Source organism: Rhinolophus ferrumequinum, chromosome 17, assembly GCF_004115265.2.
Source record: "Rhinolophus ferrumequinum isolate MPI-CBG mRhiFer1 chromosome 17, mRhiFer1_v1.p, whole genome shotgun sequence".
NCBI classification, from domain to species: domain Eukaryota; kingdom Metazoa; phylum Chordata; class Mammalia; order Chiroptera; family Rhinolophidae; genus Rhinolophus; species Rhinolophus ferrumequinum.
In genome coordinates, this window is record NC_046300.1 from 14,592,641 (window position 1) to 14,618,420 (window position 25,780).

A 25,780-nucleotide genomic window follows, 5' to 3' on the forward strand; every position below is an offset into this window, starting at 1 on the left:
TTAACATTTGATTCTCTGCAAATGTTCTTATGCCACATCTGCATTATTTTTCCTTTTTCAGGTGAGAGAAATGATGTGGGAAAAAAAAAAGAAAAAAAGAAAAAAGCCTAGCATTAGTCAACAAATTATTTTGTCTCTGTTAAGAAAAACTCGGATGAAATGTAGAAACCAGGCCCAAGACTAGTGTCTCAGCCTTTCTGCCACCTGCATTTATGGGGGCGTCTTTAAGCAATTACACAGCTTGTTGCGTAATAGCTTTTAAAAGACACAAAAGGTCTCTTTCTATAAAAAGTCGTGTGCTCTTCTTCAGGAGTGATGTTGTCAGAATAAGGAACTGTTCCTGAGCCCATACTCCCCTGCGATCTCCACCTTTAGTCATTATCACCATGAACCTGCTCAGCGGCCTTCCAGCAGGATGGTCATAATAATGACAATTACACCGGAAAATGAGTCCTCAGAGAAATCTCCAGGAAACCGTCAGTTCTGCTCACACAAGAGGATCTCCTTCTAATCAATGACACACACCATCCATCTTTCAGACCCAGTCAACTCTCTTAATCCGGATGGAATGCTATGTTCTTCCTCAGGCAACTGATAATCAAGAAGTTTATCTATGGGGCATGTCGATCACTTGTTCGGGGCCTCTGACTCTCTAGTCTGTATCCAATGTCAGGCCAGATGTGAAGAAACCTCTTCGCTTGAAAACCAAACTTTAAGCTCCCTATAAAAATGCCTTCAGAGAAACATGACTTAACCACATACCCTCAGATTTCTTTATTTCTTTTTTTAGAGGGTGATAAGAACTCTCTGTATCTTTTGCGTACCTGCTATTCCGTTTTGCCTTCTCCTCTCAACACGTGTACCCTTTACATGGTGTGTGTCATGTGCGCCTTTCTAACTAATTTTCTTGACTGTATCTTTTATTGTATGACACCTCAAAAGGGAATTAAAACTAATGTGATTTAAGTCCAATGATATACCTCCATCTGGTCTTTATCTGTTTTCTATGCAGTTACAAAAAGCAATGAAGAAAAATAAATGAATTCTGAGAAGCAATTCAGAAACACAGAGGTCCTGTTCACAGCAATCACTGTAAGGTCCCCAAAGCAGGTCTGACCCCCTCTTTGCCTTTGTCCCTGTAAATCAAGCACGGGGTATGACAGCTGGGCTTAGCTGGTGCATCCTCTCTGAGCTGGGGACATGTGCTATCTATCATGGTTTCCAAGGTCTGTTGCCTGGGAGAACATTTTGGAGAGAGGAAGACCATTGTTTGTGAGACTCCACAAATGTTTTACTGCCTCATTCTTTAGACCCTCACCCTGTCATTATTTGTCATCCCCTCGGCCCACTGCGGAGTGGCCACAGGAAAAGAAAAATAATAATTATTTGGCCACAGCAGTCAATGTCAAACCAAGAAACCATCTTCCCCATGGGGAAGGATGGAGTGGAGGCAGGGAGAGCTCTGGGAGACGTGGGATGTAGATTATGTTGCACTGTGGGGGAGACAGGCCTATCTCTTACTCTTTCACTTCATCCCCAGCATCTGGCAGGGGGCTGGGTCACCCAGGAAATGCTGGACCAGTCCTGGGCCTGGCCTCAGCTCCACCTCTCCCAACTCTGGGCCCTGCAGCATGTCCTCTCCTGGTTGGGCCTACATTTCCCTGTGTTTGTCACCCTGTGTTTGAGGAGAATGGACTTGATGATGCGGAGGTCCTCTAGCTTTACATTCAAAGAGTCTCACCCTGAACAGTGCTGGCCTGAGAATCTGTACTTTAAAGCAGGGGCCAGCACACTATGACCTGCAGGCCAAATTTGGCCTGCCACCTGTTTTCATATAGCCTGTGAGCTAAGAATGGTTTTATATTTTTAAACGGTGGGTGGGGGAGAGGGGAAACATCAAACTAAGAGTAAGATTTCATGACACGCGAAAATGACATGAAATTCACATTTCGGTGCCCGTCCTTACAGTTTTGTATCTGCCTTGCCTATGGCTCCCTTTGAACAATAATAGCATAGTTGAATAGTTGCTGCAGACTATGTGGCTGGCCAAGCCTAAAATACTTACCCTCTGGCCTTTTGCAAAAAAAGTTTGCCCACCCCTAGTTTAGAAAAGGAACAGCGTCCTTCACGATGTCCACCGTCCACACTGAGTGGCCCTGCCGGAAATGATGCTGGTGGGACAGGGGACACCCAGCCCCTGCTCTGTGAGGAGCAGCAGGCTTCGTCCCATATGCTCACCATGCTTTGCTCTTATAACACTGCACTTCTGAAAGGCTGTCCCTCTGTGGGAGGAGTGGCTCTTGGCTGAGTCAGCATGGAGAGCCCCAGGAGGGAGGGAACAGGGCAAATCCTCAAGGCTGCCCTAAGTGTAACGTGAAGACTGATGGAGATCTGAAACGGTCCTTTGGGGCTGTTTGGGCTGGGATGTTGGCCTGGACCTCAGCATCCAGAAACCTCCTTGGGGAGAGCTGGGTTCATCATGCAGCTTTCCTTCCAAGTGTTGAAAAGCAGAGGGGTCCACACAGCAAAGTAGCAGCGAGGGAAGGGATTAATTCTGTGTGTGGTTACAGAAAACATGCACACACACATGTACTCCACTTCCCCCATTCAGGCTGGGAAGACTTTCTTCTGAAAATAGCCTGGCCCTCCAGTTGCCTTTCAGTAGAAGATACATCCCATGGGCCCTTCCGTTGGTCCCAATGACCGAGATGGTTTCCAGGGGTGGTTACCTGAAGGGTGACATTGAGAGGCTGGAAATGACACTCCAGGTCATCCAGCTGAATGAAGTTGGATGCGTCCACAGACTCGCCATACACAAAGGAGGTTGGAGACATGATTCTGAAAGAGGAAACCATGAAATCCATCATCCCTACCCACGGTCAAGCAACCCATGGCCACTGCTATCCTGAGAACCCAAACATCTGTCTCCATGGAACCTGGCTCCCTCTAGTACCTTCCACCAAATGCTTCTGTTCTGGAATTACTTCTCTCTCCTGTAAATGGACACAGCCAGATGTATGCTTTCTAAACAGACATTTCCAGTAATGTCTCCTCATCTTAGGTCCAATCAATAAGCTACATAGACCAATATGTACTGGATTACATTTCTAAAATGAAGAGGAAGACTATATGGTAGCCTTGATTTCGGTTTTTTTAACTGGAATCTAAAATCAGACATTTTCTGTTTTGCCATTGGAAGAATATAGATTGAGGAAGATCACGGCAAGCTTTTAGGAAATAAATATAAATGAATCATACATTTGGCTTTCAAAACCTCATTCTGTAACAAATTCATTTAAAAAAATTTAAATTTGTCAGACTACCAAAATTAACAGAAATTGAGTATTAAAAATGCAGTCCACTCGATCATAGCATTTTCTTTCAGATTTCAAACAGTGGCTATGGAAGATGTGACTAAGAATTTAAGCTCGGTTTGCAGCAAGCTTTCAATGTTGCCTGTATCAACAAACCCCAAGATGAGACAAAGCCCAGATTCACTCAAATTTCCAGACAAATAATGGATTTTAGATGAGATTCTAGAAGCTGCCCACTTGCCTGAACACTAATCATGTAAGCTGTTTGGTACCGAGTCTGAATGGACAGCAATGAACCTATTTTCAATGTAAGTGTATTCCTTTAGAAATGTAGTGAGTCCCAGTACTATCAGATAGCAAGAAATGGTTCCTCTATGCTTGCCCGGATGTTCCTGGAAAGATCAGTTGACTCGTTTGTTTAACCGATGGCTTCATCAGGGGCTGTTAACACCTCACAATGAGGCCTCCTAGGGCCTGACAACAGGATCAAGTGAGTGAGTGTTTTTCCTTTGGTCCCCAAGGACAGGGCTTGGTTCTGGGCATAGTCTCATAGTACCTCTGATGAGACAAATAAATAAACTATATGGTTAAAAATAGAGCCATGAACAGAGGCAAAGCTATGTTAAGTTGCAAATATATTCCAGCAAAGCCTCACGTCTGAAGAATGTGATGAAAAATGTCAAGAGCACAGGACCCCCCATTCCCGGGCACCCAGGAGAGTGTGAGCTGTTGCCATGGCTTTCTCTGTGATGTATTCACATTTCTGCTTCTGGCCAAGGCCGGGACCCAGAGCACTTGAAAACTGAAAAATGAGAAACTTTGGACCTTCAGAAAGCTCAGCTTGCATCTGGGGCAAGGGTTCACTGGGTCCTCATTTGATCTAAACTAATTGTACCAATCTTTTTCCCACTTTCAAAGAGGCATGTACTCTGTTTTCTGTAGCCGGAAACAGGAACCAAGTTCTCATGTTTCCAGGCTTGGGCTTTGGCTGAAAACCGACCCGGACTGTTTTGAGTCCTGAAGCCCTCCTTTCCAACAATGCCAGCAACATTGAGTGGCCTAGACTTCACCTGGGCATACGGTATGCCCATCCAGGATCGTTCCCTGCCCACCCAGACCACCGCAGACATCAGGCAGAGCTGCTGCTGGCTGTGCACAGGGGTTAACAGAGACACACGAAGCCAGTGCTGACTGCGAAGCTAATTAGAAAGGCGCGCCTCCTTTCGCGTCAGCGAGGATACTGGGACATCTGGCTGTAACCTCTGGCCCAGCAGCCTTTGGCTGGGATTTTAATCCCAGGAATCATGCTGCCTGCTTCCATATGGCACTCTGGAGGAGTAGGCGCTGGGAGTATATGCAGATAAAGATGTACAGAAGGTTCAAAGAAATTATGGTGCTTAAACTTGTCATCAAACTCCTTGTGTGGGTGGCTGGGAAAGAGGAGAACACGAGGAGGGAGGAGGCGCGAGTCACAGTAGCGAAAGCTTCATCTTGGATGTCAGAGCTGGCAAGCAGTGGCAGTGGCAGGGCCACTGACTCCCGGCCATGTGTGCACGCACAAGGAAGGCAGAGGGTTCCACTGCGCTCTGGCAACCCAGGGCTGCGCTACTCACCCAGTGATGGATGTGTCCACTTCGTGCATCAGCGACACCGTCAGTGTGAGGCTGTTGTCATGCAGCGATTCAGAGCGCTCCACGTTGCCGCTTCAGGGGAAGAGGGGAGGACCACCAGTCAGCACTCGCTCCCGGCAGCATGCGGCTGGGCTCCATATCTGAGCTCTATCTCGCATTCTCCAAGGGCTTGACTCTGCACCTTAGTTAGCCTCAGTCTGTTTTTTAGTCCCTGTACAGAGTCACAGCGGGCCCTCTACTGTGTCAGTTGTGTTCCCCTCACAAAGTTGTGAGTGTGAGTAGTGTGCTGGGGAGATGACCCCAGGAAATACCAGTTGAGAGGGAAGACGGGAGACGGGAAAGGACAGGAAGACAACAGAGGCGTGTCATGCAGGAGGTTAGTGATGTAGGCAACTGGGTTCGGTCTGGCTGGGGGACTCTGGGAGGCAGCGAGGAGCACAAGCCTGTCTTCCCAACTGAGCGCATGGGCGCTGGGCCTTCATCCACTCACTCCTGAGACCTGCTGCTGCTGGGGGAGGTGGGCTAGGGCGCATTAATTCCCTGGCACCTGCCCTACACACAGAGGCGAGTGGGCTTTGGCCAGAGAAAGCCTCAGGCAGAGCGGCAGGTGCTGGGAGCTGTGTACTGGTGAGTGGGGAAGGGTACGGATGGATGGATGGGCACCGACTGCTGCGCGTGCTGCTTCTGTAAGTGCCTGTTCCATAAATAATGGCCCAGCAAGGTGAGGGCACTGCAGCCAGGAAGGGGTTTGCTGGACGTCCGTAGCTATTTGCCACCTGGAGCATCACCTATCTTCCAGGGACAGGTAAGCTCAAGAGAGAGGCCCTGGCCAAAGTCACCATAAATACCACGGACGCGCCTGCTTTACACTTCTGGCTAGAGGATGTCCCATACAGCATCCCCCTTGGGGTGATAAGCAGAGGAAGGGGATTCTTCTGAGGTCATTCTGGAAAGAGGAGCTGAATCTGTTGAGCGGCTGCTATGTGCCAGGCACACTTCATAGCATGATCTCCGTGGGTCCCCAGAGTGACAGCAGAGAGAGGGATTACCCACTTCTGACAGGTAAGGAGCAGCTCAGAGGGATTAGCTAACTTGGCCCAAGGACCCATAGCGAACTAGGTTAGGCTGATTCTGAAAACAGGGCTTTTCCGTTGTGATTCCTTCTCCTGATACCAAATTTAGGGGGTTACTATTTTACTAACTTTCAAATATGAATTGTGATTATTATTCCAGGGAAGGGATTGCCTTGAGAAAAGGCATGGCTGGTGGGTGCATGTCGCTGAACACAACTTTTACAGTTGGTTCCCACAGGGCATGAATGTGGGATTCCAGTCGAAAGCCAAGTTCACCCTCCAGGAGTGGAACGTGAGACCCCCCAGACCCACTGAGGTTTGGGCACAGCTCTCCCGGACCACTCCCCACCACACCATTCCCTGAACGTGTGCAGAGTTCCTGCCTTCTCCCTGCCCTCCCTCTCCCCCACTGCCTTCCTCTCCCACCCAGCAAGTGCTGAACGCAACAATACTTAAATAGCACTCACATCCCCTCTCCTGTCTCTTATTGTTCTGAAACAATGGTGCTCTGTGACTCTGACCTCTGACTCCTCATCTGTCTTCCGCAGATGGGGTGACATCCATCACTCAGAGGGTAACCACAGTTTGCAGAAGCAGCGGAATCAGGGGCTCACCTGGCCTAACTTCCTTGTCCTTCCTTTCCCAGGGGACAATAAAAATCAGAGAATCACAGACTAGAGGTGACTCCACTACGGGTGGGATGGCAACACCCGGGGCCTGCTCCCTTCCCCCACTCAGCATCCTGCCAGGTCTGCATAATCTGTTCCTGATGGAAGCGCCACCTCTTGCCCTGCCATTTGTCCAGCCACCTGTGGTCGCTGGCAGCTCAGGCCCAACAGTCTCATCTGTCATCGGGTGACTGCTCCAGACCGAGCCAAGTTGAAAAGTTGAGATAAAAAGGCCCAACATCAAAAGGCCTCCAGTTATTCTGCAAGCGTGTGACTTGGGATGGTTTCCCTGAGGTCGGCAAAGCCGGGCTGCGGAGAGGGGAGCTCTTGAGAAACTGTTTAGTCTCAACTTTATGTCTTTTGGATCCACAAGTGGGCAAGAGATCTTCAAAGGGTGGTGACGGGGAGAAAGGCAGGATTGATAGTTTAACTTGGCTTTCAAGATAAGAAACTTGAAGGACCAGTTCCGTCACAGCAGGGAGTCAAGTGCTGTGGATGCCCTCTGGGTCAGCGACACCAGATTTTCACCAAATTCTGGAAAGAAATGAGTGTCTGAAATATTCTGCTGTGTATTTAACAGATAATATAGCTTCCGTGACATCTGTGATTCAAAGAATGAGCAGATCTGATACTAGGCGTCCCCTGACGCTATGTGGCAATATTAATGTACGTGAGGGAATGTTCTTGAATTTACTAAGTGATTAGCATTTTCTGAGGGGCCCAGCACTGCATCTGGTAAACAGTCGGAGCTTAACAGATGTGTGCTGAGTGACAATGTGCCCAGTATAGACTAAGGGACTAGGAATAGTGGTTCTCACCCTTGGCTGCTCAGTAGAATCACTTGATGAGCATTTTTAAAAATCCCAACGCCCAGCTTTCACCGCAGACCAGTTAGATCAGAATCTCTGTGGGGCGGACCAGGCACCTGCAGTTTTTAAAGCTCCCCAGGTGATTCCGATGGGCACCTAAGGCCAGAGACCACAGGTCTACGGGCATGTGATTCTACTGGATGAAGTTTCCACCACTGTGTGTTGGCCAGCCCTCCTTTTCCACCTCTGACTAGCCCTGACTGAAGTCAGGAGGCAGGTGGAGATAAGGGACCTGCCAGGAGGCCTTTGGATAAGGGACACCTCTTCCATGTCCTAAGTCCTGCCCACACGTTTCTTCCCAGGAATATTGGCTGCCCCAGGTGTTGAGGGACCAAGAGGGCCCATTTGTGGATCTGTCCAACATCAGTGAGTTTTCTGTGGATCCAAGAAACAGCTGGAGAACGGGAGTTTTCAGGTGTCAGTGGGCATCTGCCTCCCTTTATTCAATCTGACAATCTCATGCTCTGTGGCAAGCTATTTCACTGCGTCACTCCCCTCTTCTAGAACTTTCAGTGGCTCCCCACTCACTACCTTTGGGAAGTAGTCCAGACTTTCTGAGGCTACGTGGGCCCTCCAGAGCCCGGCCCAGTCTCCTGTTTCAGCCCCATCTGCCACTGCACTTGTATGTTCCCCACCCCTCCTGAGAGATGGCTTGTGATTTCCCACTTCAGTGCAATGCCTACCACCTACATGGGTGGAACAGAGCACGTTGTCCCATGCACATTCTGACCGCTGTGCCTATGTTGCTTCAGCCTGAAAACAGACTCCTCTCTTTAAATGCCACCTCCCCAGTGAAGTCCTTCTGGATTCTAGCAAGGGGAACAAAGTCTACCTTCTCTATGCTTTGCACATGTGTCTATTAAATCACAGTCACCTTTTATATGAATGTGAATTATGTGATCTTGAAAATAGCGTGAACTAAAAAGAGCCAAGTCTTGCACGATTTTAAAGCTTGCAAGGCCAGCCTGGAAGCTTGTGTGCGTGTTTTGGGATTACTGGGCTATATTTTAACACTCACTGTTGTTATTAGTTACGTCTACTTTGTACATCCTATTGCAATGTACAGGCTATACAGCTTTCATGTCCATTAAGTCCAACTGGTGCTGAACAAAAGGCCAGCAAGTCAGCAACTGTGAAGTTCAAGTTGGATATAACACATGGTAAAGAAGGTTAAGCAACCACTGTGTCGTGCTGTGCCCTTATATTTAGGAGAGAGAACATTCGCCATAATATTGGAGATAATGCTGGAAAATGTAGCGAGCAGCATTAAAAGCAAAAATATGCTATGGTGGTTGTGGATTTAGGGGCTTGAGGGCGTGTGCCTCCAGCTTCATGGTCATTCCCAAGGGAAAATTAATCTCAAGTCTGTGAGTTTTAACTAACGTTGGGGCTGACGAAGGCCTCAAATGAAAACAAAATTAAAGGGCAGTGGGAGATGAAAATAAAGCTTCCTTATGTCTGCACCCATGGACACTGCTGCTGTCCACTGCTGAGTTAAACTTGTTGAGGTCTGGCCTGGGCTCCCCAAATGCTCAGCAACTAAAGATGGAGACTGACACACTGAGGGCTAAGCCATCAGTGAGAAGCAAGAACGGGCTGTGGGAGACACTGAGCGATGCAGGGCTTGCGAAGGATCTCAGTCTAACTTTTGTGTAACTGGTGTTTTTGTGAAAAATGCAAGAACTCCTCGGGGTAAGGATGACAGGATGTTAAGATGAAAACTTTGGCTGAGGCATAAGAGATGCCAAAATCCAGAGGAAAGCACTACGTCTGGTGGTAAAAATCCAAGATATACTGGCAAGGATATAACAGGAATGGAGAAAGGATTTCTGAAGGTGGTTTTTAGAGACGACTGTTGGTGATGGGGAGGAGGTGTCTGCCTTTTAAGTCAAGCGTCAGGGGACCTTGATCAAACCGTCTGATTCCTGCCCAGGAAATGTTAGGGGAATGCTTGGCTTCCCTCTGATGGCTGAGTGAAAGAGAGGTGACGGCACAAAAGTCACCTGCATTTCCAGAGACTGGGCAAAGATCGCCAAGTGGGATCTCTATGGGAGAGCCAGTGTGGGGTCCCCTTCGTCCTGTCCCAGAGGGCACAGTCTCAGCAGTAGAAGCTGAAGGTATCTCTGACTGTCTAGAGGCTGAGGTTGGAAAAGGTTTTCCCTTTCCCAAAGGGAAAGAGTCAGCTCTGAACACCTGCACAGTCCAGTGAGTGTTCAACAGTACCTGGTAAGTTAGACCTCTTCCATTTGACCACCCTCGTTGTGAGATTGCAGGGCTCTGGCACTACTCTCAGGAAAAGGGGGCAGGGCCAGGAGAAGCGCAGTTGGAGGAAAGCAAGATCACGCCCACGAGGCAGGCTTTCCTCCTGTAGCCTTGCCCTGGCCATGCGAGGAAGCCTTCATATCAAGTTTTGATTATTTCATGGGACAGGACACTTTATGGATTTGTGAACTTGCTTTGGGACTTGAAGTGACCATAGGACTTTGCAGTACCCTAGAGGGACCTGGGGAGGCACGGGACTGTCCTAGATGTCCTCGAAGGACAGGGAAAGGGGGACAGGGTGGCTGTGCAAGCAGAACAAGACCAGCACCATCCCCGGGAGACCCGAGTCCACCCAGTGCTTTGGGCCTTTATCGCTGAATAACCGTTTCTTCCTCCTCAGCATCCTGGGCATCATCAAAGCAGGACCAGGGCATGTCCTGTCTGCTCCCATCAATATTTTGTCTTTGAAAAAAAAGTTTAAATCCCCTTTACCTCTGAGCAGTAACGATGAAGCTAAGAACCTCCTCTTCCCCTGACAGGTGGCTTGTATCAAAGATCACACTGAATTCATACTAGAAAAAAACAACGTGACATGTGCATCAGCAGGCATTCCAAGCTAAACGGTGTTAGCTAAAATCCTCCAGCGGTATGTGACCTCTAAGAAGTCATTTGCATGACAAGCTTTATTTTTTTTTATGCATATCTTCCTGATCATCAGGACAGACGTACAGCTTTAACAATAACACCAGACCTGGACCACACCCTCGCAAGAGTCCTTTCCAGCAACTGAGGTTCTCTTTAGAAAGTGATATGTTTGTCTCTGAAACCAGGACTTGCTAAGTTTCACTCATACGCACCATCTTCCCAATTTTTTTTTTTTTTGCCACATCTGCATAACACATAACCTGTGATGTTTACTTCATATTTTTATTGCCTCACTCTTTGTTTAAAGACTATTTTAAAAAGAAAATTTATGTCACTATCCCAGATGGGAATCCAGGATCACTTGCCATAAAAAGATGGTAATCATAAAAATAAGCACAATGAAAACAAAGTATTGTTGACTTTTGTTGCCTGCTGAAGGCTCTGGGTTAAGGTCTACTTTATTTCAGTAAAAGGGAGATGAACAAGACAAAGGGAGGTGTTAAACATGTGCTAGCACGATTGGAGATCTTCTCCTACATGTGGTTAGGACTGAACGAGTGTTGAAAAGGTAACAACTTTCTCACTGTTGGACTCAATGTTGTTTAGTGCTGTTTCCATAAATCACCTAAAATCATCTCAGGTGTCCCCAGTGGTGACCATCCTGTGATGTGGGGAACCCTGCCCAAAGCAAATGGCTTTCACTATATACTGGGGGTGCCAAAAAATGTATACATAATTTAAGAAAGGAAAAAACTGTATTAAAATCGTAATACTCAATATATACCGATAAAAAAAGATGAATACAAGACATGTGTATACATTTTTTTGGCACCCCCAGTATATATGTGTGCGAATATGGGAGGAACCTTCGGGTAGGGGGTGACAGAACCAGGCTCTACCACAAACTGACTATATGATCTTTACCAAGACACTTCATTTCTTTGCATTTCAATGAAAAGAAAAGGGTGGACAAAATGATTCTTAAATTCCATCAAGCTCTGAAATCTATGGCTTATTTAATATCTAAATATTTGGCTTGCTTTATGACTAATTCTAGGCTATGGTCTAAGTTTGCAACAGTGGACGATACCAAACTGAATGCTATCTGATAGGAATGAAAATTGGACCATTACACTGGACCATCATCCACAGTGGCCACTGGACATCCCTTTCTAGACAAGCCTTTCTGTCGCCGTGGGACATGTCAGCTTACAGTGAGGGTGGGGCATGGAAACAGGACAGGAAGCAGAGCTGGAAGACACATGGGAAGGGAAGGTCAAGAGTCTTATCCCAGCAAAAAGTCAGAACTGGCAGAAGAGCTGAATTAAACACACTAAAGATCAAGGTGAGGCGAAAAGCAAAAGATTTGGGTGAGAAAACAAAACCAGAGATGGAGGCCTGGGAGAGCAGAAGGTCAGAAACGGGGCAGGCTGGTCATGAGAGAGAAACAGATGGCCAACCAGAGAAAGCCCATAGTGTGGTCGTGAGGCTCAGCAGGTGGCCTGTAGCCTGGTGACCCACAGGATCTGAGGGACAGGGGAGGGCAAGCTGGGCTGCACATAGAGGGAGCCCCGCCCCTGCCAGATCACTTCTCAGGCTTTCTCCAAGGAACTGACGCTCAGATCCTCTGCCTCCAGGTTTAGTCTTGCTATAGGTTTTAACTCTGTATGTGGGAGGAAGGCAGTGGCATTACCGGGGGCGGGGGGGGGGAGGGGGGGAATTCAGCATTCTAACATTCACACTTCTGTCAGTTCTATGACTATGTTGAGAGTTAATGAATTTTGACAAAATTTAATGTCCCACATTTCACCATTGCTTTGTTTTCATCGTATTCATTTTTATGACTACCTTCTCTTTCCGGCAAGTGATCCTGGATCCTCTTATGACAGTGGTATAGACTTTCCTTCTACAATAATCCTTAGACTAAAACTAGCAAGATGGACCTTAGGTTTGTTTGAAATGTAGACTGAATTTTATAATGACCTGGCAACGGTTAAATTTTTTCAATTAAGTCTATTTTCTGTTGCTCAGTAGATTTCAATTAAATTTGTGCGTGGAGGTGCCATGTATGTTACCGTAGGCGATGATGGCCAAGGTTCAGGGGCTTCCTCCTTCCGCCTCACCCTACCTGGAGTCTAACAAGATGTGGCCTATATTCTACCAGCTCTTGTAATTCCCTTTCTAAAGGCAGCCACCTCTTGAGGTTCCCCTTCTTCTGGGGTGAATGTGGGCAGCTGAGAAACGGCCAGGAAAAGGCTCGGGAATTATGGATGTACATGTCACAGTACTTTGAAGCAGGTATATTTCAAGGAGGCTGATGGGTTCAAGCGATTTACTAAGAAATGAGCACATCTTCTTTCTCACCAGAACAGTCTCACAATTGGCTTACAAAACGGCTATAATGTATTAGGACCAAAAAGTCTTAGAGATGAAAACAATCCAATCCTATGACATAGGCAGGAGAGAAAGATTAAGCTTTCCCTTATTTTAGGAGAAAAAAAAAGTAGCAAAGGAATATGAAATTTCCTTCAAATCATAGCAGGGAAAATAGCTTCCATTTCAAAAGGCAGACTTTTGATTCTAGTTTTGCCACCAAAAACCGCATCTTCTACGTATCTTTGCATCTCCTCATGACAGGACATACAGAATGTTCCATGAATGTCGGAATATGCTGCGCTATGTGATTGTCTGAGATTAGAAAATTTGGCTCCTTATAAATATCAGAGTGACTGTCCTTTGTTTTACTTAAAAAAAAAAAATAAAGTGCAATACAATTATTTAGGTTTCAAGAATTTTAAGAAGTCTCTTAAGCAAATTGTGACTACCGAGGGGAGTCAGAACTGCAGGAACTAGCGCAGATACATCACATAATCTTATTTTTGTCTCAGGAACTCCAAGCGTGGAATGGCCCAGAAAAACAAATTTCAGGAAGGCCCAGCAGATGCTGCTTGCTAAAGTGTGAAGGCCGTGGCGGGTCTCTCACATTTGGGTGTGTCATATGGACCAAAGAGGAAGAACACATGGCCCTGGCCCCCTCTGGAATATCCTCGGAGTAGAGCGCCCTGGACAGGGGCAAGGCCATGCCCAGGCACGGCTTTGCTGGCCACCCCCGCTGCTGCATGAGGAAACCTCAGGGGGAGGAGGCTGGTGGGAAGGCGGGGGGCCGCTGCCAAGGAAGGGCCCCGTCTCTGCCCCTTACCTTCGACTTCGACCTCATGAATGGAAATCCCACACTGCATTTGAGGAAGTCTGATTCCAGCAGTTCACAGGAAATGCCCATTTCCTCCTGCAAGACAAAAAACACCAACAGATGGGCTGGCTGCACAAAGACAGATGTGTGGAAGGGGCCTCGGAGACAAATTGAGACTTCAGCTGACACGGTCCTTCTTTAGGGCAGTTCTCAGACAACAGCCGTTCTTGGCTGTGCTGGGATGAGGAGCCTCTGACCAGGATGGGCCCCAGTCTTCCTCTGGCTGCCCACCTTTCCCATGGGTTTCCTGGGAAGACAGGTGCAGAGGAGAAACCCACTCTTCACTCTTAACTAATATTTTGGCTCGGAACCCCGGTGACCTGCTCCCCTGGTGAACTGGGCTGGGCCACATGTGAGCTGGATGCCTCCTAAGGTTTGGATGAAAGGCAATGAAGGCGTCTCTCTGACCCCTTTCTGCTCACCGCACACCCTAATCCTGCCTCTCCAAATCTTGCTAGTTTAGGAAAGTCAAACCCTAAGAAAATCACACCAAGAAAACAGGGATTTTTTTCTCCAGCCTGAAGTGGTGAGGGCTGAGCTGCTCCCCTGCAAGCCTCCCCAGGACAGGGGTGGGGGGAAGGGGCCAGGAGAGGTCTTCCAGTGTAGCTGGCCTGGGATGGACTCCACATTCAGCGGCATGAAAGAACCAGGAGAGGGGTACTGGGAGCTGCTGTCTTTCCACCCAGATACATGTCTTACAACCAAGGTCAAAGGAAAGCCAGGAGGCTCTTCATAACCCACAGAGCCTCTCCAAGACACAGAAGCAAATCAAGACGTCCAAAGGGAGACAGTGTGTTTGCAGATTTGGGAGAAGGAGGAAGCAAAGAACAGAACAAGTACTTGCTGAGTGTCCGGAAGCCAGGACACTGAAATTCAATGAGGCCATGTGACTTCCCCAAGGTCATTCTTGGCTGACTCTAAAACATGTCTCCTTCCCCATTCCACAGTCCTAAATTTCTAGAGGGAATGAGCACAGCCAACAATACAATGGCAGCCAAAAGGAACCAACTGGTATGGATTCTGGCTCTGAAATGCTGTCTGTGCTCTCTCCTCCAATTTCTAAGAAACATACCTCAGTTCAGACCAACAGTTCTAGTCCTTTAGGCAGGTGGAATAAAATGTTTTAATCGTGTGTCCAATTAGGGTAAAAAATATGAGCAGTTACCACAATATACCTATTTAGTCATAATTTATATACATATAATACTATCGTAATACATCATGAACATTGTCAAACACACAAAAAGTAGAAATGACAAAAGATAAATAACTACTCCATGGGATTAGAAGTCAAGATAGTAATTGGGGAAGCAGGAAGTGAAAGGGATTTTTTGGGTGCTGGGAACATTCTTGGGTGTGATCACTGAAAATTCAAAGAGCCATGGGCTCTTAATGATTTGTGTACTTTGGTCTGTTTGTTAAATATCAATACAACTTAGAAAACAGCAACACCACCCCCCAAATACAATGGAATGAAAGAAAGATGGGAACTACAGAAATATAAAAGGAAACTCTAGTTTATCTGGCAGCATTCAATCTTAGAGATAACTGATCTCAGTGATTATAAGTTTTCTTTTCTTCCCCTGCTGGCAATTTCAATAAGGAAAACTGAAGAATAATTTCTTAAATGCTGTCCCAAGACCTGCATGTCCCAAAGACTGGTCCTAATGATGCATTGTGGGTGGCCTCTTATCACGGTCCTCTTCTTCATATTCCTCCCACAGAAGCAATGCCCACAATTGACCCAAGTGGAAGCTCCTCTAAATCCTCGCTAATCAGCCTGTGGGCCTCAGAGGCAGTGAGCCCAAGCCTAGGGTGACCTTAGCTCTCGGTTTCCCTGGGACATGGGACAGTCCTGGTTCATGTCTGTCATCCAGGTGTCATTTCTCTCAAGAGCATCCCAGTATACATGCGTATATATAAATTACATGATTATTCAAGCCAGTTCTGAACTCCTTTTGTAAAGCTCAATGACTCACTGGAAATCCCTTTCAAGCCAGGGGGGAGGTTTTCAACTTAAGTCAAAGGCCTATCTGTTCTTGAAGTAAAGATTTACTGCCCCAAAGACTTCTTCAGTTTTTGCATGTAAGTGAAGGAATGACTGTGGCTTCAAAAATTTACTCTGGAACTTGACGGGACCTTACTTTACCTAGCTTTGGCTAAGACCACTGTTGATTATTCATGAGATGCTGAATGGCCTTAATTTTGTTAATTCCAAAATGCGAGCAAATAACATTTAAACCAGCATTGACTGTATTATTCCAGGGTTCTCTTCCATCCTGCTTAGTCTGATAGAAATGACAAAATTCTGGGTGCATCTTGGTGGAGATAAGCAAAAAAAGTGAAAAGCAAAGACATCTCTAGGAATGACAGAGCTCAGCATCTGGGTCCTGACTCATATGCTTATGGACGTTGCTACAAGAAGAGATGTCACAGATCACCCTTCTGCCACCTGTCAGCACCAGTACCGCCCTCCTGTGGCTATTTCAGCTGCATGACCATAATGACCATAAGATTTTTTAATTCTATTCCCTGCTGTCCCACTACAGTTTTGGGGTAGACTCTCAGAGCCTGGGTCCTGGCAAACACTGTGGCTCCCCGTGTGGGCTGTGTAGGTACTCCACCCAGAACCCCTTTACGAGGAGGGTTCAACAGCCCCAGCTGGACGGGAGGTGCTTTGTTGTCTGGGAGGTTACGAGACCCTCCCCCACAAACACTCTGCAGCCTATGATTGACAGGTGTAAAAGGATATCCCTTTGCCACAAGGTGAGACCAACTCTGTTGTGAAAGTCCTGTTCCTGAGCCCCCACAGGATTAGGCTCAGCAGACTCCAGATGAGAGCACTGCCCTGTTTGACTCTTTCCTCTGCCCCATCCTGGTCCCTTCCCTCCTCTTCTCCCAAGAGCATTCCCCAATAAGTCACTTGCACGGGTCTGGTGACGCTGACCTCAGACAATTCTCTTTATAGACAAGGTTCTGGGCACTTAAAACCACTGCAAAGTGCGGGCATTTGCTCCCAGGTGGGAAGAGGCAACAGAAGGGGGACACTCAAATGCTAATAAATCTTGTTTAAATCCATACTAGCCAAGAGAAAACTTTCCTAACAGCAGTTTGTAACATCTGCACAGCTCTCCATCAGGAAAGCACCTGACCTCAAAGCAGCATCTCCACCCACTTTGTTCTGGTTTCTGAGCATGCCCAGGGTATTCCCTAAAATACCAGAGTCGGGATGGACCCCCTTGGTAGTCGGGCAGGTACCCTGTAGGCACAGAAGGACCCAGAGAAGCTTTGAAAAATGGATTCTGGAGAGATGTGGCTAAACTCAGCTGTCCTGCTTCAGGCAACACCAGTGGATGGACAGTGCTCTTTTGGGGGTTGTTTATTACCTCTGCCAGGCACTTGGTACCCGCCAGAAAGTATATGAGAGCCATTCCAGGGACCAGGTTTCTCCGTGGCTCTGGTTCCTTCCATGTGCAGTCATCGCTTACACCGGCTTCAGCTTGGACAACTGGACTTTAGCATTGTTGCAAAACTTAGGGTCATCAGCTCTTAGCCCTCTGGGACTGCGGACCAGTGAACAAACTGTCTATCCGTAGTCCCTGGTTGCCAGGCAGTGTGGACATCTAATCATCCAGTTCATACACATACAAATCTACTACAGAATAAAATTAAAACCTTTCTGCAAAAGACGCAGGCTTTCATGAAATCAATGAAAGTAATATTGGAAAACTGCTTCCACCACTGAAAGCCATGGATAAATCTGGATGTGGCAGCGTTAGGTCAGTTCACTGTTGAAGAAGTCAGAATGTTCCCTGGGTGATAACACTTTAAGCTGCTTTAGAAGAAGAATTTAAATAAAAAAAAGAGGAGAAGAAGAAGAAGAAAAAGAGAGCCCTTGGGAAAAATATGCCATTGTAAAGATGACGTGTGTGTGTGTGTGTGTGTGATTGAGCTCTAAAAAACAGGTAAAATATGAAGCAAAGAATGTTCCTTTATGATGTAGAAGCAACATTCACCTCCAAAAGCTGCCTATCCAGCACTCAATACCTTCTTTTGTTTCAGAAATTAATGCACTGTTATTTTAAAGATGCCAATAAAGCAAGTAAGTTCTTGCCTCGGGTCTAAAATATCCGCGACAATTATAATCACGATGTTATAAAAGCTGTTCAATGGAGGATGATATAAACTTACGTTCATAATTTTCAGTTTCATTTTTCAAGTAGAGTCCCAATCAAAACTTAAAAATTTTGTTTTGATTATGAAATTTTGGACCCTATTGTAAGAAGATTCGCATCTTCTGGCTTTTTTCCCAGTCCCACTTTTTCTTGGCTAGCAAGGATATCCAATACCATAAAATGCTATCAGGGTTTCTCCCTGGCGATTATAAGTGATTTAACTAAAATTTTCTCAATTTTTTTTTTTTTTTTACCAGCACATTTTACTCGCAGGATCAGGAAAACATCAATTAACATTTTTTAGAACACAATAATGAAAAGCTTGGTTTGTACATGTTCACCTCTAGATTCTCAGTGCCTGGCACCGAGCCTGGCCCTTGGTAGCCCCTGAGTTTGCACTTATTACATTAACGGGCCTTGGCTCATCACGGATTCAGATGAAGGGACTATAAGAAGCAGCTCATTTGCTGGTCTGTCTGGCATGGGCGATGCTTGCCTTGGCAAAGTCCCTCCCTTTTCCAGACATACCTCGGCTGTCCCGGCCCCGGGAGCTTGGCCAATGGAGCCAAGCTCCAGCCCTATTTGTAACATGCGGTGGTTGGCAGGAAGAATCAGATAAGGAGGTTAGTAAGCCTCTGTGGCCTTTGGGCGTCTTCCTCTCAATCGCTCAGCATTTGACTTCACTGTGGAGCGGTGCTTTATTTGACCACCAACACAGTGCTCTTTGGGGAGCAGCAACGTCTGGTAAAGGGCTTATGCTCAGCGCCAGGGTGAGTTTGAAATCTGACTTCCCATTTTCCACTTCCCACAGGGGTTGGCAAACTGAAGATGACCCTGATGTCTCCATAGCTGGCTGCCAGGCTGGCAGTCTGGTGTATGGCTAAGACCCTCTTCCTTCTCCAGGCATGCCAGGTGACCCCTGGGAGCTGGTCAGAGAGACATCCATGTCAAGGGAGTTAATATAGAATTCAGGTGAATTTTGGAAGCATTTAGTCCCCAGTACCCTAATCAACGGAGGAGACAGAGGTGAGCAGGGGTTCCCAATCACCTGGGCCAGTGAGTTAATTGAAAGAGTTTATTCATAGGAAATACTTTATTGGCCCCATTCAATGATGAGTCAGCCTGAGCCTCACCAGCAAAAACAGTCCTATTCCCACAGGGGAATCCTTTGGGACAGGGCTCGTGAAATTCCTACCCATGAAGAAAAGCACATGAGCGTGCAGCATGGAAAGTGCACAAGCTTTGGCATTAGTGTCCCAACTTTGATTATTGGCTCCCATATGCAACAGCTCTGTGTCATCAGGCAAATTAACTGTCCTTTCCACTATCTGTCCAGCCTCCATTTTCTCACCTGTACAATGAAGTCATAACTTTTGCTCGCCTGCCAAAGCTCATCAGCTTACAAAGATGGAGTACACAGGTGGCCTCTACTCAGGAACGGCTGACTACATGCCAGGAAGCTCCTCTGTGGTAGCTTCTCTTTTTATGCCCATTTTATAAAGAGGAAAGTGGAACACAAAGAAGTTGTGTCACTTGCCCAGAGTTTCCTAGCTAGAAATATAAGAATGGGTCCCAGTGGGGTTCAAGATGGAGAACACCAAACAAGGAACTACAAGGTCCCCTTCCCGCCTTCCCCCAAAGAATCCCCAGAAACTGAGACTGAAAGGTGGGGAGCACAGACCCTATGAACCAAAAGTAGCCTTTAAGGAGCCTGGAACATAGGATGACTCTAGCATAGATGCCAAGTCAGGCTGATGGCCTGGCAAGGCAGTGGCCGTGGTTACAGACCTTCTGCTGGTTAAGAGCTGGCAACTGAATGGTCAGAGGGAACCAGAGGTGATTACCATAAATGTGGGGGGATTTGGGGAAGCCGGGCAAAGAGAGGGCTACAAAGCAGGTTCCTTTCTTACATTTCATCAAAATCCCCATTTGGAAGCAAAGGCTCAAGACTATTCTGGGTTTGAAAAAGTGAAGCAAGCAGGAGGCATAGTGAGAACAAATGTTGGGGAGAGCTAAACCACACAGCTGTGGAGGAGAATTTTTGCTTTCATAGCTAAGTATCAGACTGGGGAGAGTGCAGTTTGAACAATGCAGTACCAATCCGGGCAGGGGGAGCTCAGCCGTGGCACTGGGGCGCAATGATCTGATTCAAGTGGTTCCCAAACAGGCCTCTTGACCCTTAGGAAAAAAGTGCTTTGAGGTAAATAAATATCTTACATTTTCAAAACCAATACAAATTGGAAATGACTTGGATAAACTGTCTTATTCCAGTAATAGGCCCCTTCTTGGTGCATTTCATCAACCCTGTTTAGAGCTAATCTTTATATTTCCCGAGAGTGAAGACAAATAAAAACACTTTGCTAAGTGCTGGTAATTGCCCCCTTTGGGACCATAGGAAGATGAACTTGAGAATCTAAACAAACAAATAAATAAAAATAAATCAACCATGCCCTATGTGAAGAACCCAAAGTAAAGATCAGTAGCCATGCATCCCAACGATTCAGTATTTGATGTTCATCCAGGAAGTTTTTCCTCCTGTTAAATAGAAGCAACTCACTTACTCTTAGATTTTTTTTAAAAAAATGGTTTCTATTCTTAGATTTAAAAAAAAGAAAGAAAGAAAGAAAAAAGATTTCCCAGAGCCTGCAAATTCTTGATCAACAAACTAAGAATTCAAAGTCAGATTCCATCTCACAAATCAAATTATTTTGGTTTTCTATCACTCTTTTCCTTTGCCCTACGGGCTTGACTGAAAAAAAAAAAAAATAGGGTGGGGACCTCTCCTGAAATGATAGGAAAGAATTTAACATCATGGCATAAAAACAATTTATGAGTGGTGTTTGGATGAAAAGGTTGTGTAGGAGTCAAGTGTTTGAGGGATACTTATTAGTCCCGGCCAGGAATCTTGTCTAAGAAATGTACTTCAGTGAAGAGTTCCATTCCACTACCAACCCACTTACACTCCTGCCCACTCAAAACTCACTTGTGAAGAATCTTGCTGTGAGGGGCCTTGCGACTCCAAGTGTGGTCCTTGGATCAGCAGCAGGAGGACCACTTGGGAGCTTGTAGAAATGCAGATTCTCAGGTCCCACCCCAGACCTGCTGAATCAGAATCTGTATTTTGACAAGATCCCCAGGTGACCTCGATGAACACGACTGTTTGAGAAGCACTGTCGATATCACTGAGCCTATCCCACAGGAAACATGATGTCCATCTATGGAGACCACCGTCCTCATGCTCTCTGCTCTCCAGAAAAACATGCCCACTGCTGATGCTACTGAAGGCTAGTGTCTGGGTGTGGACATGCTTCCCTGGAGCTGGACACCCACTCATTCACATGACCCTTATCTGGGCAGTCTCTGGGACAAGGATTGGGGTGCAAGTAGTTTGTCTGGGAGGTGACGTCAGGGCCCTCTGTGAAGGAGTGGGGAAGTGTGCCATCAACTGGGGAGAAAGGTGGGCATCTATCCTTCAACACCTGCCGCTCTGTGGTTGGGAGCTGTTACGGGAATACTGACTACCCCGTGTTTCCAGCCCCCTCGGTGTTTGAATGCAGCACGCTCCTATAGCCAAGAAGGCCCCCAGGCAGAGAGATGCAGGAGGCCTCAGCCTGCAGAGGAACTGTCTCAGGTGGTCTCCAAGGTGGGTGGAGGGAATATGAGAGGGCAACCTCTCTCTAACCTCTCCCCTCTCCACAAGCAATAGGGGTTGCAAAGCTGTGGACTGAGAACAGAGGCTGGAGACAGCTATTGAAGAACTTCTCCTGGCCGCAGATAGAGATGGGCCTGAGAGAGGACGCCTCCCCAGTCCAGCACCCCTGAAGCGTGTCTCCATTTAGCATGCTGTGGGCTCGAGGAGCCATCTCAGGGGGCAGCGGCTTCTAATCTCTTGACTCTGGTTGGCACATCCACTTTGCTACTTCTGGACACATCTCAGGACTCTCCTTAAAGAATTGGCGTCCTCTTTTAGGATGTTCTCTCCCTCCTTTCTCTTTCCTTGCTGCCACAACAAGTCAGCTCCAATCTCCTCCCACCTAGACCAGCGCAAAACAGCCTCTTGGTGGAAGTTCTTCCCTTCTTTCCGCTGTTCCACAATCTGTTCTATAAGCTGCCCAGATGAATCTTGATTCACTACAATAAGTCCTCACTTAACACTGTCGATAGGTACTGTGACTTAAAGCGAAATGACGTATCGTGAAACCAATTTTGCCATAGGCTAATTGACATAAACAAAAGTTCCTACAACATCTCACCAACGTTATAATGAAACATTTAATGACATGATGTTATTCAAGGACCTGCTGTACTTTGTTCATTTTTGCTCAGAAGCTTTCAAAGGTTATTAACAACCAACACCTTTCACCAAGTCCTAACTGGGCATGAGCACTGGAATCCCTGGGAGCCAGATACCACGCACAGCTGTTCAGACTGTTGACTGCACGAGAGACCTGGTTGCAAGGGAGAGAGGCTGAAATCTAGCCCATGCTTCTCTCACCAAGCCCTGCACCCTGACAAGAGGCTGGGGACCACCAGAGGGGGCTCTTCTCTCCAATTTCTATAATGGTGCTAGAAAGACTGATGACTACGGGGAAAGTTTTGTAAAAAAAAAAAAAAAAAAAAAAAGGATCCAGATGGCAGCCCCACTGTGGACCCACTGAATCAAAGCAAACAGCATGGGCAGCCATTTGCTGAAAACTCAAAACTCCCTGGGTGGTTCCAAGGTGAGAAAGCTTTCATCGTTGGGCTACCTTAAAATAATTGTTAAAGATGCAGGCTGCATGCCCCACGCTCGAGTGGGGTTCTTTAGAGCAGACGCGGGGTCAGGAAATCTGGATTTTGAATCATCTGAGGCAAGTGTTCTGTATCAGTCTTTGAAGCACTGGCCCAAGGGCTGGGACTAACACTGCTATTTTGGCGGTGAAGATATTGAGACCCAGAGTGTATGACAAGTGCTTTCCTGGGGTTCTCACTCGGCTGAGAATACCTGTCATTATGGCGTTTCCTGCCTATGAGTCGTCAGATGGCGCCTGCAGATTGTGCCCTGCCCACTGTGGCCCTGGGGCAGTGACACAGAGAGATGATTTCTAGAGAGCAAGGCCAGCTGCAGCACGGGTGTTCCCTCCTGCTGTCCAGGAGGAAGCGCATCCATTCGTTCAACAAGTGTTTCTTATTTTGCCTCAAATGGGAAACAGCTTCCATAGAATACTTATGTATGAGACACGTATGTTTTCTGTTATGTCTTACATTCCTTTGTTCATTCCCTCGGTTAATAATTATTTATTGAGCAGCCTCGATGTCCTTCATTAGGCCACATGCCTTTATAATACAGCCTTCAAGGGGGCACTCCCAGCCTGGGAGGCAGGAGCAGGACCAAGCTGTTTGAGGAAAGACTCCTCTGTGATGGATGCTTGGGCGAGGCGTGCTCACAGGGCGGAAACCGATCTCCCTACAAGAGAAGCTTAGCTTCCTGCCAACCTCACCCCCAGGAGCCCCATTTTTACAACTCATTATTATTACCATTGCTCCACCTTTCCTTTAAATTAGCTAACAAATCTTTAAATGATGGAATCCAAAACTGGACAGAATGACCTACCGGAGTCATACCAGTGCTGACCACAGTGGGAAATTTTAGTTCATCATTTGAACACATAGGTCACAAGCTATTACAAATGACAATAACCAAAAAATACCACTCATAAAACGGCAAGAGCTAGCCGAGGGTCCTCTTTGCAGAAGAGTATCCAGCAGACTCAAAGGTTGAGTGTAAGGCTTGTGCTCTGTTACTAATTTATTCAACAGATCTTACAGGACTCATCCCACGTGCCAGGCATGGAGGTTCACAAGTGTCTGCTAAACGGCAGACGTAGAGTAATGGCCTTGGCAGCTGACCTAACAGAGAAACATATACCAATGAGGGCTCAGCATTAGGAAAGGACCATAGGAGGACAGGCAAGAGGACACAGGCTGCTTCTTAGGATGTTGTGATGGTGCATACAGCAAGGGCAGGCCTGATGCCAAGAACCTGGACTATCAATACACAGACAGAATTACTGCAAGTCCATTTCACAGCACTCAATTAAGAAGGACCGCTACTGTAACTACATACTAAAGGTATGTGTCCTTTTGGTATTTTCAAGAACAATGTGGGGAGACGGGCTTTGTGTTCTAGGATTATACTTGGTTTTCTCTATATTTGGTTTCAACATTTTCAGTTAGTGGCTCAGCTGTTTAAAAATGACTTACACGCACAGAGAGAACAGGGTTACTTTTTTGTTGTTTCAATGGCTAGATTTTAAGTTCAGTCTTGCTAGAGTTGTTTGTGAAAAATTTATGATTTTTGTCGTGGTTCTTTAAAAAAAAAAGCTGCAGGGTCATAAGATTGCCTGAGCCTCAGTATGTTTGTTCTGAACTTGTTGGAATATACTAGACTTACGATTGTGTCAGCTGCTGGCTTGGTTGTGGGGGAGAGATGAATGGACTGACCGATTTATTACTTCCCATGCCCCAGTCTTGCAGAAGCAGTCGATTGGTCAGCACTTTCTGTGTCTCCATCTGTCATTTTCTAGGTGTTTCTCCCCACAGGGCAGTTTTGCTCATTCTTTGTTCTCCTTTGAAAATGTTTTCACTTGTACTGCTTTCCATGTTTCTTTTTCTTTCTACAATGTTATTGACTCTATTCCCTATGCTATACATTGCATCCCCGTGACTTACTTATAACTGGAATTTGGGCTTCTTAATCCCCTTCCCTTTTTCTGTCCTTCCCCCTACCCCCTCCACATTGTTTTGTAGTTCTGCTTCCATTGGCTAGACTGACCACATGCCATTTCCCTCACAGCAGGGCATGGGAAGGATGGGCACACACACTGGTGGCACTCCACCAGGTCCCCGGGATGTGTTCACCATGTATGGCCATGCACACTGACTCCCAGCCATGCACCTGCGTCTTTTGTTGGAGAAGGGCCCTCGGGCTGCTGGACCCCTCTTTGCCTATGAAGGTGGAGAGATGGAAGAGCTTGGGAATTCACACCTCCTTGGTGGAACCCGTAGCCAAGCTCCCTGGTCCCTGACTGGGACACTCTGAAGTGTGACCTATACTTTGGATCGTGCCAAAAATACCCACTTCTCTCTCCCTGCTGATAACTTTGACGTCACCCCTTTACTTGGCCTCCTTCCCCATTCCCCTAGTGGTTTCTACTGGGAACGGTTCCTAGTAAATTACGTTTACATGATGTCTCGTCTCAGGATTTTATTCTAGGGAACTCAGACTGAGAGAGTGGGAAAGAGACCATCAGAGAAACATCCAGCTTCCCTCCTCTCTCCGTGCCTCAGGTAGGCCCATGCCAACTTAACGTCAGCATGAGCATTTTAGGTAGGAGCAAATGGAAGTCCCTCGTCCTTGCGAATGCGTGATGCAGGGCAGAGCAGCTTCCCTGGGACTGTCAGTCGGAGCAAACCAGGATCTTGCAAAACAAAGAATTCCAGCCACCAAACATTAAGGATGCAGCTGACATGGGTGTGCTGACTTACATGGCTTCCATATTGATTTTATTCCACTTAAGTGCCTCTTCAACATGGACTCATTTAATTATCATTCCTAAGCATTTCCTCTTGGTCCGCACTAGCTGCCACCCACACTATCCACACCAGGTTCCAGGCAGAGGCCCTGAACAGCAGGTGAAAGCCACTCTCCTCTTTACAGAGCTTCCCAGGGGAAGAAACCGAGAACCTGGAAACGTCTCAACTTGTGATTGCATGATGATTTTTTTCAAACTGACTTGGATTCGAATCTTAGTTCTGTCACTTACCAAGCGGTGTGATACAGACAGACAGTCATTTCCATGCCACAACCTTGCTAAAAGGGTTTAACAAGTTACTGTGTTGGCTGCTGCCATG

General features: G+C 46.7%; 1 protein-coding gene across 1 annotated transcript in view; it reads right to left on the reverse strand.

Annotated features, from left to right (window-relative positions):
* Positions 1–25,780, reverse strand: part of ITGA9 (integrin subunit alpha 9) — a 296,740-nt gene that overhangs the window by 49,235 nt on the left and 221,725 nt on the right. The window contains exons 19-22 of the mRNA XM_033132690.1: positions 13,662–13,748; positions 10,310–10,389; positions 4,928–5,017; positions 2,730–2,838 (exon numbers count right to left, since the gene is read on the reverse strand). Of these exons, the coding sequence (XP_032988581.1) occupies positions 2,730–2,838; positions 4,928–5,017; positions 10,310–10,389; positions 13,662–13,748 (366 nt within the window). The remainder of the gene's footprint in view (positions 1–2,729; positions 2,839–4,927; positions 5,018–10,309; positions 10,390–13,661; positions 13,749–25,780) is intronic.